We start from the raw sequence: 16,998 nt of genomic DNA, 5'->3' as shown, positions 1-16,998 counted from the left end.
TAGAACTCTCAGCCGAGTTCCCAATCTCTGGGGAGAAAGAAGGGGCTGGAGATGGAGTTAATCACCAGTGGTCAATGAGTTAACCAGTCATGCCTATGTAAGGAAACTCCGTGAAAACCTCTCAACCTTGGGGATCAGAGAGATCGAGGTTAGTGAGCACATCGTGTGCTGGGAGGCCGTCATGCCTGGAGAAGGTCTGGAGGCTCCCTAGCCCTGACCACCACTTTGCCCTGGGCCCCCTTTTGCCATTTGGCTGTTCCTGACTTGTATCTGTTACAACAACCGGGCAATAATAAGAAAAGTGGTTTCCTTCATTCTGCAGGTCATTCTAGAGAATTAACAAACGTGAGGATGCGTTCAAGGAGCCTCCGAATTTGTAGTGGGCCACAAAGAAATGTGCGTAGGCTGCCCCCAGCCCACCCCCACCCCATTTGCTGCTGGCATCTGACATGCGGGCAGTCTCGTGGGACTGAGCCGTTATACTGTGGCATCTGAACTGAACTCTGGTGAGTTCTTGGTGAGAACTGAATTGAATTGTAGGCCAGCCACCCAGTTGGTTTTAGAGAGTTGAATAAGCGCTTTGGCAAAACACACTTCAGGTTTACTGTCAGGAGGGGAAAATAACCTAGCAACCCCACAAGTGTTTCTGAGTAGCCACGACCACCCCCACCTTAGGTGAGGCAGAAAGGCTAGAGGAAGCAAGTTGCCAGGGTGGCAGTTTCCCTCCCACTAGGCCAGTTAGGCTGTAGCAAAATCCCAGTGGTTAGATTTTGGGTGAACGAGAATCTTTGGAGTACAGGCCTTGTCGAGCAGAATAGAGTATGTGGGGCATATTTCAGAAGAGCTCCTTTTCTGTCTTGCTTTCAGATTTTGGAGGCAGTGGTTTTGAGGTAGGCGGTAGCTGGGCCCCTGGGCTGCGAACAGCTGGGACTTGTCAGGCTGAGTAAATTGGGCCTTGTTTCTCTTTGACACCTCAAGGAGAAAGTTAGTGGCAGGAGCTGAGCTCTGCTGGAGTAGAAAGATAAGATGACCATTTCAGTCACTCCTGGGGTCAAGGAGAGCTCCCCAATTACACATGCACAGTTAGACTCCTAGGGGTCAAAAGGGGATGGGGGCTCCAGGCCATAATAAGTCCTGCAACCATCCCAGAACCCCTTGCTCTGGAGTCCATCTTTGCCAAAAGATGTGCATGCATGTGGAGGGGTAGGGGAAGAATTGGGGAGGTGAGCCTGGGTCTGGTCAAGTGTGAGAAATAGAACAAGATGATGGCCAAAGGTCAACAAAGACCCACAAGAACTGTGCTGTGTAAGTGATTTAAATCACCTCTCTGGTGTGCTAACTCAGGAGGCGGCCCACACCCACACTCCTCTTTTAGGAGTGTATTACTACTTTGCTTCTGACTTAAATAAATTACTCCTCTGTGTGCTCTTCCCCATGTCTTACTGTGACTCTTAACAATAGGCTTCGTACTGGTTTTTTCTGTCCTTGCCTCCTTGAAAAAGTATTGCTTTCAACAGAGGGCAAGAATCAGAGAAATTCTGCTCCCAGCCTCTCCCTGGTCTATCAGCTAGGATTCCTGGTTTTCATTCAGGCTGCCCAGATTCAATTCCTAAACAGAGATTCTTAACTGATATAGCTTTAAGCCATCACTCACTGTTATCTCTCTGAGATCAGTTCGCCCTGTCACCTCAATGCTTTGATAGATCTACGCAGAGCGCTTGATTTTAGGTTTGTTTGATGTTTATAGTGGATGGGAATCACCTTCTAAGCGCCTTAACTAACTGTGAAGCCTTATGATTCATTGCAGGGTCTGTGGAAAAGCCAGTTCCCTGCCGCTGCCGGCACAAGCTCAGCTCCAAGATCCGCCCTCTAACCTACGGTGACACAGGCCCGGGAGGGTGTGGCCTTGCGAACTGTCCAATCAGGGGACTCGCGGGTTAAGAACACCTTCCTTGTGCGCGCGTGCGTGTGTGGGTGGAGCGGGCTGCCACCAACTGGCTGTAGCGGCCGGAAGCCAAACTGGGTCCACTTAACTGCCTCAGATGAGTCTGTCACCTCCTCTGTCATTGTGACCCGCGCTTGCCGGCTGGGAGTCGTGGTGGTGGACGACCTGGAACCGGAGAAACGGAAACATGGTGAGTTGTGGGACCCAGTATCGGCCATGAGCACACCCTGGCTTCCCCGCGGCGGACCTGGGTACCCAGTCCGCGGGGGCGGGGGCGGGGCGCAGCGTGGGGCCAGGGCCAGCAGTCCGGGTGCGACGGTTTTTGCTCTAAGTTGTGCTGTGACCGCAAAAGGTCACTGGGGCAGCGGAAACTCGGTCTCCGAGGTTGGTGCGTGGAGGAGCTGTGGTCTGTGGGGTCCCCTGTCCCTTCTTTCTTCCCGGGAGACCCGTTTGCCCTCTTCGCTTTTTCAAGTTTGAGGAGCAGGGTCTCATATCCACGACCCTCCCCTCCGCCCCCGCCAAGACCAGTTTCTCCCAGGGCTGGCAAGAAATGTCTTGAAGTTTCCAGATCTTCCCTCTCCTATTCATAGCTTCCTTATTAACTTCTTTACGCGGAGCTCCGTGGCTACCTCTTAGGCCTGCATTTACAGCTCCAGTTCTCCCCTAGCCTGGGAACTTCGTATGCCGCACTGCTGCCCTAAAAAGCCAAAAAAAAAAAAAAAAGTGGGCACTATTTTGCTTATCATTTCTGCACGGAGCCATGGATGGCTTTTTGTTTTTTGCCTGCGCATAATTTCCAGGAGAAGAAATCAGGTGCTAATCACCTGGAACTACCTTGTATAGAAGCCCCACCCCCAGAATCTTTCCTGGGCACAGCCATCCTATTTGAGTCCTTTGGGTAGAGATTCCTTTTTGGAAACTGCTGGGTGGTTTGTCTTTTCATCACAGTTCCAGGTAGCCCTGCCTGTCCCTGAGTTTGTGATTTGGTTCTCTTTTTTAAGTCTCCTTTTTTCAGGTAAATATAAAATGTATTTAATCAATAGATTGGAAAATTACATTCCATTTTAAAAATTTTAGGTTTCTTTTTTTTTTCTTTCACCCCATGATTGAGTGTAGTTAAAGATCTGTTTTTCTCTTTTGGGTGATTTCAAATGCAATATCAGAGCTATGCTTCCATATCCAGAAGTGTGTTGGATTACAGTTGTTTTCCAGTTTCTTGCCACGAAAATAATAATCAACTGACATTTATTTTCTGAAATGAATGGATATTGCGGGAGCGGGGGTTGTTGCTAAATTGACAAAATGCCTTGCAGTTTTCGTTCGTCTTTTATACCCAAATACTGGGTTTTGGTGATTTTTAGTGGATTGTTCGAATACCGGGTGTGTGTATTTAAGGTATTAATGCTGGTCCAGGGCAACTAGCTGGGAAGCAGAGACCTGAAGTCAGTGTCTCTAAGGTAACCTGACCCTGCAAGGGAAGTACTTGAAAGCCTAGTTGATTCTTCTGCGGAGCCTCTCTGCCTGCGAGTGCAAACACCTGCTATGGAAGAAACCTTTTTACCTGAGAGAAGCTACAGACCTAGGAAGCCAGGGGTCTGCTGTACGTGGCAGGAGGGGCTTGTCGGAGGCTGGGGAGTGATGCCTTTTGTGAGGTTCTAATTGTGTTTTCCTGGGGCCTGTTTCTAGACATAGGCTTGACTTTGGCATCCACGGTGTGGGTGCACGTGTAGTAACTTGTGTATGTAGAGGAAGTCTGTGAAGTCAGGAGATTTGTCTTCTGGACAAAGTGTTTAGGAATTGGGGGGTTCATTTGAGTCACAGTCTGAAATTCAGTCTGGCCAGGAGTTTCTTTACTTGTGAGAAATGAAGCCTCAGAGGAGGAGTATTTCCATTATGTCTTGAGAAAAGAGAGAGGGTGTGTGAAGTTACCAGAGTTTGTTCCTGACACTGCTCAGGTGTCCCACAACCCTTCCACACCAGGGACTGCCCCACTCGAGGGGTTGCACCCCAACAAGGGAAGTCTGGACCTCGAGCTTGGGAATGTGGGTTTTCTTCCGGAATATGGGGAAGCAGTTGCTTGTCCTACCTGATTCAAATATTTCTATTTCTTGCCATGTAAATGTTTATATATTGAATATTGCAACTCTTAACTCTATTTTCCCTTGGTAGTGTGTGATATCCTTCCTTCCTTTCTTTTCTTTCTGTCTTTTTTGCCGTACCCATAGTATGTGGAAGTTCCTGGACAAGGGGTGGAGTCCATGCCACGGTTGGAACCTACTCCACAGCTGTGACCACGCCAGATCCTTAACCTCCTGAGCCACAAGGGAACTTCCTGTGATACAATTTTTTTTTGAGTGTGTAAGATTTTTCATAATTGAGCTATTTTAAATTTTTTTCATTAGAGTATTATTGAATTACAATGTTTTAGTTTTAGGAGTACAGCAGAGTGAATCAGTTAAACCTATACATATATCCATTCTTTTTCAGATTGTTTTCCCTTATAGGTTATTACAGAGTATTGAGTAGATTTCATTGTTTTCCCTTATAGGTTATTACAGAGTATTGAGTAGATTTCATTGTGCTATCTAGTAGGTCTTTGTTACTTATATATTGTATACATAGTGGTGTTTGTATTTTGATTCCAACCCCTAACTTATCCCTCCTCCCACTGTTTCCCCTTTGGTAACCTTAAGTTTGGTTTTGAAATTTTTGAGTCTGTTTCTGTTCTGTGAATATATCCTTTCATATCACTCCGGTTTTTTTGGGTTTTTTTGTTTTCATTTTTGGCCACCCCGATGCATATGGAGCTCCCAGGCTAGGGATCAGATCCAAGCCTGAGTCTCCACCTAAGCTGTAGCTGTGTCAACAACAGACCCTTAACCCACTGTGCTGGGCCAGGGATTGAACCTGTGTCCCAATGCTCCCAAGATGCCACTGATCCTGTTTGCCACAGCAGAAGCTCCCATTTTGTATCATTTTTTAAATTAGATTACACATATTATTGATGTTATATATTTGTCTTTCTCTGTCTGACTTGACTTAGTATGATAAACTCTAGGTTCATCCATGTTGCTGCAAATGGCATTATTTAGTCTTCTTTTTTATGGCAGAGTAATATTCATTGTATACATGTACCACCTCTTTGTTTATTCCTCTGTTGATGGACATTTAGGTTGCTTCCATGTCTTGGCTATTGTGTCTGCAGTGGACATTGGGGTGCATGTATCTTTTCAAATTGTGGTTTTCTTTGGATGTATGCCCAGGAGTGGGATTGCAGATCATATGGTCATTCTGTATTTAGTTTTTGCCTCCATACTGTTTCCCACAGTGGTTGTACCAATTTACATTCCTACCAGTAGTGTAGGAGGTGGAGTTCCTGTCATAGCACAGCAGTAACGAATCTGACTAGGAACTATGAGGTTGTGGGTTCGATCCCTGGCCTCACTCAGTGGGTTAAGGATCCGGCATTGCCATGAGCTGTGGTGTAGGTTGCAGACGCGGCTCGGATCTGGTGTGGCTGTGGCTGTGGCGTAGGCCAGCAGCTGTAGCTCCAATTAGACCCCTAGCCTGGGAACTTTCACATGCCGTGGGCATGACCCTAATATGACAAAAGACAAAAAAAAAGAAAAAAAATTAGTGTAGGAGGGTTCCCTTTTCTCCACACACACACTCCAGCATTTATTGTTTGTAGACTTTTTTTTTTTCCCTCCTTCAACCACCCTGTAGCATATGGAGTTCCAGGGCCAGGGATCTGATCTGAGCCACAGCTGTGACCTACACTGCAGCTGCAGCGACACTGGATCCTTTAACCCACTGTGCCCAGCCGGGGATTGAACCTATGTCATGGCACTCAGAGACACCACTGATCCTGTCCTGCCACAGTGGGATTATTGTTTGTAGACTTTTTGATGATGGCCATTCTGACTGGTAGAAGTGTTACCTCATTGTAGTTTTGATTTGCCTTTTTCTAATGATTAGTGATGTTGAGCATTTTTTCATGTGTTTTTTTTTGTTTTTTTTTTTTTTTTTTTTGGTCCATCTGTCTTCTTTGGAGAAATGTCTACTGAAATGTCTTATTTAGATCTTATGACCTCTTTTTTTTTTTTTTTCGCTGCACCCATGGCATGCAGAAGTTCCTCGACTTGAACCCGCCCCACAGCAGCGTCCTTAGCTATAGTAGTGACAGTGCTAGATCCTTAACCCACTGAGCCACAGAGGGACTCCTCCTGACTTTTTTTTCCTGTCTTTCTAGGGCAATACCCACAGCCTTTGGAAGTTCCCAGGCCAGGGGTTGAATGGGAGCTGTAGTTGCTGTCCTATACCACAGTCACAGCAACACCAGATCCAAGCTTCGTCTGGGATCTACACCGCAGTTCATGTCAGTGCCAGATCCTTAACCCAATGAGCAGGCCCAGGGATCAAACCCGATTCCTCATGGATACTAGTCAGGTTCCTTACCACTAAGCCAAAACAGGAACCTCCTGACCATTTTTCCATTGGGTTGATTTTGATATAAAGCTGCATGAGCTGTTCGAATAATCCCTTGTTGGTCACTTAGTTTGCAAAGATTTTCTCCCATTCTGCAGGTTGTCTTTTTTTTTTTTTTTTAGTTTTTCTTGGAATTCCCGTCGTGGCACAGGGGAAACAAATCCAACTAGGAACCATGAGGCTGTGGGTTTGATCCCTGGCTTTGCTCAGTGGGTTAAGGATCTGGTGTTGCTGTGGCTGTGGTATAGGCCGGCAGCTACAGCTCCGATTAGACCCCTAGCCTGGGAACCTCCATATGCCGCCGGTGCGGCCCTGAAAAGCCAAAAAAATTTTTAAAAAAGATTTTCTTTGCTGTTCAGAAGATTTTAAGTTTAATTAGGTCCCATTTGTTTATTTTTCTTCTTATTTTCATTGCTCCAGGAGGTGGATCAAAAAAGATATCACCGTGACTATGTCAGAGTGTTCTGCCTACGTTTTCCTCTTTTAAAAGAATTTTATAGTATCTGGCCTTATGTTTAGGTCTTTAAATCCATCTCGTGTCTTTTTGTGTGTATGGTGTTCTTTTTTTGCGTATGAACACTCTCATTCTTGGGCTTTAAAAGTGTCAACTGGTTGAGAGTTACAGTGGGAGGAAGGCAAGAAATTATGGAACCAAGCAGAGTATTTGGATAGGTGTATGACCCTAGAGAACTTTGAAAACTTAAATGCTATAATGGTGGTAAGGCAGATGAGTTCCTATTTTAATTGATAGGTGAAAAACTACTCAAAACTTAAACTTTTGAAAATCCTGATACATTTAGTGGATTAGGAACAAATCCTGAGTGTATTATAAAATGTTACCTATTCCTGGGGTTCATGCTATTGCACAGTGGGATAGGAGGTGTCTGCAGAGCCAGGACTCAAGTTGAATTCCCAGCCTGGCAGTGGGTTAAAGGATCTGGCGTTGCCACACAGCTGCAGCGAAGGTCACAACTATGTCTTGAATCTGTCCCTGGCCTGGGAATTCCATATGTTGTGGGGTGGCCAGAAAAAAAAAGTTAACTTATTTAGAGTGCCTGTGGTGGTTCAGCAGGTTAAAACCCAACAACAGTGTCGCTGAGCATGTGGGTTCAATCTCTGGCATCACTCAGTGGGTTAAGGACCCTGTGTTACCACAAGCTGCAGCATTAGTCACACATGGGGCTTGGATCCAGTGTTGCTGTGGCGTAGGCCTGAGGCTACAGCTCCCACTCAATCCCTAGTCTGGGAAATTCCATATGCCGCAGGTGCAGCCTTAAAAAAAAAAAGAACTTATTCTCCTGAGATGATCCCTAGAGTGAGATGTGAGGAGAAACTATGATGTCTCTTGTTATTTAAGTTGGACGGGGATTTGAAACTTCATTTTTTATGGTTTAAACTTTAAAAGTATTAGTCTTGAAGTTCCTATCATGGTGCAGCAGAAACGAATCCGACTAGGAACCATGAGGTTGTGGGTTCAGTCCCTGGCCTCGCTCAGTGGGTTAAGGATCCAGCATTGCCGTGAGCTGTGGTGTAGGTCCCAGACACTGCTCAGATCCTGCAATGCTGTGGCTCTGGCGTAGGCCAGCACTTGTAGCTCCAATTTGACCCCTAGCCTGGGAACCTCCATATGCAACGGGTACGGACCTAAAAAGCAAAAACACATAAAAAAATTTTTTTTAAATAAAAGCATTAGTGTTTAAAGGAGTAAATCTTAGAATGCTTTCCTCTGTAGAAAAGCAAAAATCAAAGTTTAAAATGAAAATTTTAGGAGTTCCTACAGTGGTGTAACAGGAACAGTGGCATCTTGGGAGCCCTGGGTCACAGGTTCACTCGCTGGCCTGGTACAGTGGGTTAAGGATCCAGCATTTCCACAGCTGCATTTTAGGTTGTGACTGCAGCTTGGATCTGATCCCAGGCCCGGGAACTCCATGTGCAAAATGGAAAACAATTTAAAAAGTAAAAAATAAAAAATTTAAGACAAAAGTAAGTTAATTAAGAATAAAGGCTATTAAATAGAAAAAATATATAAATTACTCAGTTTATTTTATTATTTAAAATTTTTTTCATTTTATATTCATTTTATATTGAGTATAGTTGATTTATAATGTGTTCGTTTCAGGTGTACAAGAAAGTGATTCAGTTATGCATATATCTATTCTTTTTCAGATTTTTTTCCCATATAGGTCATTACAGAATATCGAATAGAGTTCCCTGTGTTATACAGTTGGTCCTTGTGGAGTATCTGTTTTATATGTAGTAGTGTGTGTATGTTAATCCCCAACTTCTTTTTTTTTGTTGTTGTTGTTGTTGTTGTTGTTGTTGTTGTTGTTGTTGTTGCTGTTTCTTGGGCCGCTCCCTCGGCATATGGAGGTTCCCAGGCTAGGGGTTGAATCGGAGCCGTAGCCACCAGCCTACGCCAGAGCCACAGCAACGCGGGATCCGAGCCGCGTCTGCAACCTACACCACAGCTCATGGCAACGCCGGATCGTTAACCCACTGAGCAAGGCCAGGGACCGAACCCGCAACCTCATGGTTCCTAGTCGGATTCGTTAACCACTGCGCCACGACGGGAACTCCCAATCCCCAACTTCTAATTTGTCCCTCCCCTTAGTTTATTTGAAATTCTAATTCCTTCATGGGAAGGTTAGCAAAAATCTGTAAGAGGAAGAAGGTCAAGTAGACTCTGTTCAGAACATCCTGATCCACTCTAGGATGTCTTCGTTGGGGTTCATCGATGTGAGAGTGAAGCAGTGACACAGGCTGTATGGGACACACATTGAAGAGGGGGATTATATCCTGTGCAAGAGGTAGGTCCATTGGGTGGTCAGCCATGAAGAGGAGTTATGTAAAAATACAAAGAGAAGAGAGGGAGCAAGGCTGTATTAGGATGGCTGGCTTGAGTCCATCCCTCTAATTCCAGAGGGCTCCCTAGGACACTGAAGTGCCTCTGCTAATGCAGCTGCTGCTGCTGCTGCCTGTGGTGCAACAAGAATCCTGATCTTCCGGGTTATAGAGGACAACACTGTGGCACCCCTGTGGAACAGCCAAAAGATTAGTTCAAACCTGACTTCAGCCTACGTTCCTCATACTTTATAGCGCAACCACTTGTAATGGAGGAGGCCGGTCATCCTGATGGCACTGATTTAAGACTCCACGGAGGAAAAAATCATAAATACCAGGGTAGAGAGGACATCCCTCCTCTGAAGCATGTTCACTGACAAAGGACAAAAAAGAAAGGAAAAAACCAAAACAAGCAAAAAAAAAAAAAAAAAAAAAAAAAAAAAAAAAAAAAAACACGGAAAGACAGGAGGGAGAGAAAAAAAGATTCTGAAACAGATGTTCAAAATTTTTTTTGACCACGCCCATGACATGCAAAAGTTCCCAGGCCAGGGATTGAACCCTCGCCACAGTGATGACCTGAGCCACAGTGTCAGCAATGCCAGATCCTCAACCCACTGAGTCACCAGGGAACTCTGTGTACAAGGTTTTTTGGGGTTTTTTTTTGTCTTTTTCTAGGGCCGCACTTGCGGCATATGAAGGTTCCCAGGCTAGGAGTCTTAATTGGAGCTGTAGCTGCCGGCCTACACTAGAGCCACAGCAACTCGGATCTGAGCCTTGTCTGCAACCTACACCACAACTCACGGCAACGCTGGATCCTTAACCCACTGAGCGAGGCCAGGGATCGAACCCACCACCTCATGGTTCCTAGTCAGATTGGTTAACCACTGCGCCACAACGGGAACTCCCTGGTTCTTGTAATTATTAATAGAGGCAAGTTGAAGGTTCTGCCTTACATTTGTGGATTCATCAGTTTCTCCTTGCAGTTCCATCTGTTTTTTCCTGGTGTACTTTGCCATTCTATTGCTGTGCACATAACCCTAAAGATAGCTGTGTCTCCTTAGAGACTTGACCCCTTTATAAATATGTAATGCCATTCTTTATCCCAGTGCTTTGTCTGAGAGTAATATCGATGTTCCAGCTGTTTTTTAATGATGACGTGGGATATCTTTTCATCTCTGAGTCTTAATTTCTTTACTGTTAATGTAATTTTATTAAAAACAGCATATAGTTGGATGGGTGTTTGTGTTCTTTTTTCCTTAATTTTTAATTTTGTTTTTCTTTTTTAGGGCCTCATCCATGTCACATGAAAGTTCCCAGGATAGGAGTTCCTGTCGTGGATCAGTGGTAACAAACCCAAATAGTATCCATGAGGAGGTGGGTTTGATCCCTGGGCTCGCTCAGGGGGTTAAAGATCTGGCATTGCTGTGAGCTGTAGTGTAGGTTGCCAGTGCAGCTCAAATCCTCTGTGGCTGTGCCTGGGTGGCATAGCCTGGCAGCTATAGCTCCAAATCTAGCCTGAGAGCTTCCATAGGCTGCAGATGTGGCCCTAAAAAGACAAAAAAAGAAAGAAAAAAAAGAAAGTTCCCAGGCTAGGGGTCACACTGGGGCTAGAGCTGGTGACCTACGCCACCACAACAGCAACACTAGATCTGAGCCAAATCTGCAAATTACACAACAGCTCATGGCAATGTTGATCGTTAACCCACTGAGCGAGGCCAGGGATTGATCCCACATCCTCATGGATACTAGTCAGTTTCTTAACATGCTGGGCCACAACAGGAACTCCTGTATGTGAATGTGATCATAAAAAGACAACTCCCATGTGCCTTCCCTTGCTCTCTCAAGCTGTTTCATGCTCTCTTGAGAGGCCTCCCTTACCCTATCCATAAACAAAACCTTTGGAGGAATAAACCCTTTCCTAACCTCTTGCCAGTGAGGGATTCTCATGCTCGGGGGTTGAGGTCTCCTGCTCCTTTACTGCAAGGGGGATCATAGAAATGACAGACATTGGCTGGGTGGCCTGTAGAGCAGCTGGTCAGGAAACACTTCCTCCTGATTGGAGACTGGGGATTTTACGTTCTTTGGAAGAAAGCACTGCTGACACTTACACATATTTTATAATTGCGGGGAAATTCAGTATCAGACCATCATGGTCTTGAGCGAAGTCTTTGCCGTCTGCAGCTCTTAACGTGTTCCTCAAGGCAGCAGGGCCCAGGGTAACTAATGGTTCTGCCAGGAAGAGCTTTCTGGCCTATCGTTGATTCAGTTGGTGTTCCTGTGTGCCAGGAATTGGCTGGAAGCTGCTCAGAGGCACATGGGTATATGGATTTTGTAATGTAAGTTGTCACGCCTTCTTCCTTATGTCTGCGTTCTCAGATCCAAATTACTCACTAGCCCATCAAATACAACAGAGAGAGAAAGGAAGAATTGCATCTGTGATGATGATGACACAAGTTAAAAGTAATTTTCTCCACAGGAGTATTTGCATCTAGCCATCTGATTCCTTCTAATGGCCTGAAGAACCCAGAACTCTGTGGCCAGCTAGGCTTTGTTAAAGATTTGCTTTCCACAGGCCTCTTGGAATCTCATGTTTGGTGATGAAAATAGAAGAGAAACCCTCTAGTTCCTCGTCATGGTTTTATTCACTGGGACCTCATGGAGTGCTGTGAACAGTAGGTAATAAGGACAGAGAGCAAAGGTTTTCTCACAAGGAATGGGTGAAAACCATAACGTGTGTTTCATTTATAGGCATTGGGTCATTTTCCAACATACTCTGGACCCTGCCATTAGAGAGCAATAGCATGTAATGTGCTCACAATGAAGATGTATATAAATCACATCTGCGTATTCATGATGCTGTAGGTTTATGAGGAAGTCAGTGTGGACAGAGAGTTGGTTTCTGATGATCAAGTCATGGAATCGAGGTTTGGCGATGACAGAATCAGACATCGCCTTTCTATCCGTAGACTATAGTCTGGCAATGTCAGGCTCACACATCCTACCGTATCCACATTTGGCTATTTTAGGACTCAGTGGTTTTTGAGGATGTGGCCGTGAACTTCACCCTGGAGGAGTGGGCCTTACTGGATCTTTCCCAGAAGAAACTCTATAGAGATGTGATGCGAGAGACCTTGAGGAACCTGGCCTTAGTAGGTAAGGGTGACACCTTTCCTTCACTTTGTCAGAGAACAAGTTTTTCCTGCCCGTCAGCATTGTTCTAAGATGTAGAATGTGGAAAGGGGGCACATTGGTGAATAAGCTAGGCGTGGTCGCAGCTCATTGTAGCGCTAGAATCTGATATTTTTGGTGTAATTTCTAATGCTTTGGAGTCATTTTTCTGGGTTTGCATTTTAGGGAGAAAATGGGAAGGTCATGCCATTGAAGATGAGTACAAAAATCCGGGGAGGAAACCAAGGTGAGTCTCTCACAATAGAATAGAAAGTAACTGTTTCATGTCAGAGTCCTGGTATATTGTGAAATTTTAAAAACAAGAAAAATAAATAAGCTTGTCTACAATTTAAAAAAATTTTTTTAATTGTTGTATTTCTTTTTAGGGCCACACTCATGGCATATGGAAGTTCTTGGGCTAGAGTTTGAACTGGAGCTGCCATCACCGATCTACACCCCAGCCACACCAAAGCTGAGCCTCATCTGTGACCTATGCTGCAGCTCTCGGCAATGTGGATCCTTAACCCACTGAGCAAAGCCAGGGATCAAACCTTCATCCTCATGGAGACTGGTTGGGTTCTTAATCCGCTGAGCTACAACAGGAACTCCATTTTTGTTTTTAATAATCTAATCTTAATGGTACATGTGTTCCTTTCTTTCTTACTCTTTCTCTCTCTCCTACTCTCTTTTTCTTTCTCTCTCTTTTTTTCTTTTCCTGTCTTTTCGTTTATTCCTTGGGCCACACCTTCAGCATATGGAAATTCCTGGGCTGGGGATCAAACTGGAGCTGTAGCTTCTGACCTACACCACTGCCACAGCAACACTGAATCTCAGCCACATCTGTGACCTATGCCATAGCTTATGGCAACACTGGAACCATAACCCCCTGAGTGAGGTCAGGGATTGAACCTGCATCCTCATGGATAGTGCTTGGGTTCTTAACCCACTGAGCCACAATTGGAACGCCTCAAATGTATTTATTCTTAGAAAAATGTTAATGCTCTCATTAACATTTCAGTATTGGCAAAAGAGTTCACTTGGAAACAGTATTAATAAAGCCTATATATGAATGTGATTTTTTTTTTTTTTTTTTTTTTTTGGTCTTTTTTAGGGCTGCACTCACGTCATATGGAAGTTTCCAGGCTAGGGGTCAAATTGGAGCTACAGCTGCTGGCCTACACCAAATCCAGATCCAAGTCGTGTCTGCAACCTACACCATAGCTCATGGCAGTGCCAGATCCTTAACCAACTGAGAGAGGCCAGGGATAGAACCTGCATCCTCATGGATACTAGTCAGATTGGTTTCTGCTGAGCCACAACAGGAACTCCTGAATGTGACTGTTTTGATGGTAGCAAGGGTGAAGTCTTCTTGCACAGTTTTCAGTATATTCAATTCCAGATAATTTAGATGGGGCAAGAAACCTGCACTTTTGAGATAAATCATAAAATGTAGCTCACATGTTCTAGTAATGAATATAAAATCACTAATGAAGAAATCATTAGTAACTTGCATTTCCTTTTTTTTTTTTTTTTTTTCCCAGAAATCTTGTGGTAAGAAGACTCTGTGAAAATAGAGAGGGTAGTCCACCTGGAGAAAACTTGAGCCTTATTCCAAGTCTCAGTTTGAATCAGAAAACTCCTGGGGTGAAACCACATCCATGCAGTGCTTGTGGAAAGGGCTTCATGCATCGTTCATCCCTTAACAGACACATTAAATGTCACACTGAACCAAAACCAGATGAGTGTTGGAAATATGGAGAGAAGCCATATACATGTAAGGAAGATGGGACAGCCTTCAGTTATCTCCAGGTTTCTGAAAAACATGAGGGAAATCACAGTGGAAAGGAAATCTATACGTGTACAGAGGGCGGAAGAGCCTTCATGTGCCTCAGAGGTTTCCAGAGACACAAGGTAATGCACACTGGAAATGTTCCTCATAGATGTAAGGAATGTGGCAAAACCTTTACTTCCTCAGATTCTCTTCAAATACACGAAAGAACCCACACCAGAGAAAAATCCTATCCGTGTATACAGTGTGGAAGAACCTATAGATCCCATCACAATTTTCAAGCACATTTAAGGACTCACATAGAAAGGAAACCATTTGAATGTAAAAAATGTTGTAAAGTTTTCATTTGTCCTCGTTCCCTTTGGAAGCATGAAAGAATTCATAGTGAGGAGAAACCCTATACATGTAGAGAATGTGGTAAAGCTTTCCATTCTCTTGTAGACTTCCAAGTACATGAAAGAAGTCACACTGGAGAAAAACCCTACAGATGTGAAAAATGTAGTAAAGCCTTCAGTCGTCCCAGTTATCTTCGAAAACATGAAAGAAGTCACATCAAAGAGAAAAACTATTACTGTAAACATTGTGGAAAAGCCTTCAGAGATTACCAGTTCTTACAAATACATGGAAGAACTCATACTGGAGAGAAACCCTATGAATGTAAACAGTGTGGTAAAGCCTTCAGTTACTTTTCTTCCTTAAAAATACATGTAAGGACTCATACTGGAGAGAGACCCTATAAATGTACAGAATGTGGAAAAGCTTACAGATACTACAATTCTTTTCAAACACATCAAAGTATTCACACAGGAGAAAAACCATATGAATGTAAGCAGTGTGGTAAAGCTTTGACTTCTCAGAGAGGCTTCCAAATGCATGTAAGAAATCATACTGGAGAAAAACCGTATGAATGTAGAAAATGTCATAAAACCTTCAGTTGTCCCAGTTATCTTCGAAAACATGAGAGAATTCACGGTGTAGAAAAACCCTATGAATGTAAGGATTGTGGGAAAGCCTTCATCTGGTACACGAGCTATCAAAGACACACGAAAATACACAGTGGAGAGAAACCCTATGAATGTACGCAGTGTAGTAAAGCATTCGTGTGTTCAAGTTATCTTCGCAAACATGAAAAAACTCATGCTAGAAGGAAACGCTATGTCTGTAAACAGTGTGGTAAAGCCTTCAGTTTTCACCGTTCCTTACAAACACATAAAAACACTCACACTGGAGAGAAAACGTACAAATGTAAACATTGTGGTAAAGCCTTCAATTATAACTGTTCCTTACAAACACATGGAAAAACTCATGCTGGAGAGAAACCCTATAAGTGTGGAAAAGCCTCCCTTTGTCGCCCAAACTGTCTAAGACGTGTGAGAGTGCACAGGGGAAAGAACCACATAAATGTGAAGAATATGAGAAAGCCTGTAGTCATCTTAATCCCCTTAGAAGGCACAGAAAGACTCACTGGATAATCTTGAATGTAAACAGTGTGGTAAGATGTCATGAGCCCACATTCTTACATGTGTAAACTCCTACAGTGAAGAAGAAAAAAAGTAAGTAACATGACCAAGTTTGATGGAAATTAATTTATGTATGATGTTCCAGAAAACTTTGAGCCTGAAAGACTCGTTATTAATGTTGTGAATTTATTATGTTTATCCAGTCTCTTCCTTGACGTGCACCACTGGACTGTGGATTTCTACCTGTTAATTTTTAGAAAGGAATATTGAAGTGAGACTTCTGCGAATTGTTTTTTGACAGTGGTAATATGAGTACTAGGTAGTAATTTTTCCTTAAAAGAGTTAATATTTTTTCTCTCCATTTTGAGCCTATTGGATCCATGTGTGAGTTAAAGTGTGTTTCTGGTACATAGTAGGTTAATTGGTAAATAGTGTTTTCTTTGTTCTGTGTTAAGGGACCATTGAAGAATGATAGTTTGGTATTGGGATTTCCTCCCTGGCCTTGTGCGGCAGTTTCTAGATACCCCTACTCTATTATTTATACAAATATTCCACATTTGTTACAGACAAAGCTCTTTTGGGGTAAAGGGTATGTGAGCGTTTTCCCATTTTACATTCTAATAAACAGTTGAAATAAATTTTTATGTGTGTCAAATTTGTGAAAGAATATAGTTTCACATGAAATACTATTTTCTTATTTGGGCCTTTGCTTTTTGTCCATTACTCTGGCTGGTATTTGGTGAAGAGAGTTTGACTTAAAAAGAGAAGATGATAGGACCAAAAAAAGGTAAAAATGTGATATCCTCCCTGTGGATAATGTCAGGGACTAGATTTTACAAAACCCATTCCCATTTATGGTTCCATGTTAGAATTCACCAGGAGCCTCACTTGCATGGGATTTGGAAGGCAGAAACAAACAAGGCATTCTTAGTCAGAGTTTGGAGCCACCATCCAGGGAGAGAGACCAAGCCACAGGAGCTTCAAGGATTCCATCTTCCAGCCTGTTTTCTGGATTTTGTGGACCTTTTCATCAAGAGTATCCTCAAAACCACCCCCAGCTGTTTGATTTCTGTTTTCATAGAGCCGTAGGTTTGCGCTGATGTCTTCCTAAGATCCACGTCAAAGATCCACTGGAGTTTGGATTTCTTGCTGGGTTCTTTGGTGTCCATCAGGAAACTAATTGAGACTTTCATGCTTGGGAGTACTGTCTGATTCCCCACTTCTCTAATGATATCCATCTGAGGTCTAATTGGTATGGGAAGCACTTTATGCTTTTCAGAGTGCTAGGGGGAATGTTTGCGTCTACA

General features: G+C 43.7%; 1 protein-coding gene across 2 annotated transcripts; it reads left to right on the top strand.

Annotated features, from left to right (window-relative positions):
- The first annotated feature begins 1,973 nt into the window (after positions 1-1,973).
- Positions 1,974-16,329, top strand: LOC102167351 (uncharacterized). 2 transcript variants are annotated; one of them, XM_021083749.2, is made up of 5 exons: positions 1,974-2,135; positions 10,561-10,648; positions 12,301-12,427; positions 12,629-12,689; positions 13,984-16,329. In XM_021083749.2, exons 2-5 carry the CDS (start codon positions 10,571-10,573, stop codon positions 15,701-15,703), a joined length of 1,986 nt encoding a protein of 661 aa, XP_020939408.1. In that variant the 5' UTR covers positions 1,974-2,135; positions 10,561-10,570; the 3' UTR covers positions 15,704-16,329. The 2 variants fall into 2 exon arrangements, with proteins under 2 accessions (XP_020939408.1, XP_020939409.1); XM_021083750.2 differs by lacking the exon at positions 10,561-10,648.
- Positions 16,330-16,998: the final 669 nt, after the last annotated feature.

This window comes from Sus scrofa, chromosome 2 (assembly GCF_054392235.1).
Source record: "Sus scrofa isolate SSC_HxYL_T2T_F1_AM1 chromosome 2, Sscrofa_HxYL_maternal_Yorkshire_Landrace_v2.0, whole genome shotgun sequence".
NCBI lineage: Eukaryota > Metazoa > Chordata > Mammalia > Artiodactyla > Suidae > Sus > Sus scrofa.
Note: the sequence above shows the minus strand (reverse complement) of the source record. Positions and strands in the feature narration are given on the sequence as shown.

Excerpts from the sequence above, each read along its gene's own strand:
- LOC102167351 (XM_021083749.2), top strand. The coding sequence starts at position 10,571 with ATGTCACATGAAAGTTCCCAGGATAGGAGTTCCTGTCGTGGATCAGTG. Across the intron at positions 10,649-12,300 it reads CAAATAGTATCCATGAGGAG|GACTCAGTGGTTTTTGAGGA; the intron begins GTGGGTTTGATC and ends TGGCTATTTTAG. Across the intron at positions 12,428-12,628 it reads GAGGAACCTGGCCTTAGTAG|GGAGAAAATGGGAAGGTCAT; the intron begins GTAAGGGTGACA and ends TTTGCATTTTAG.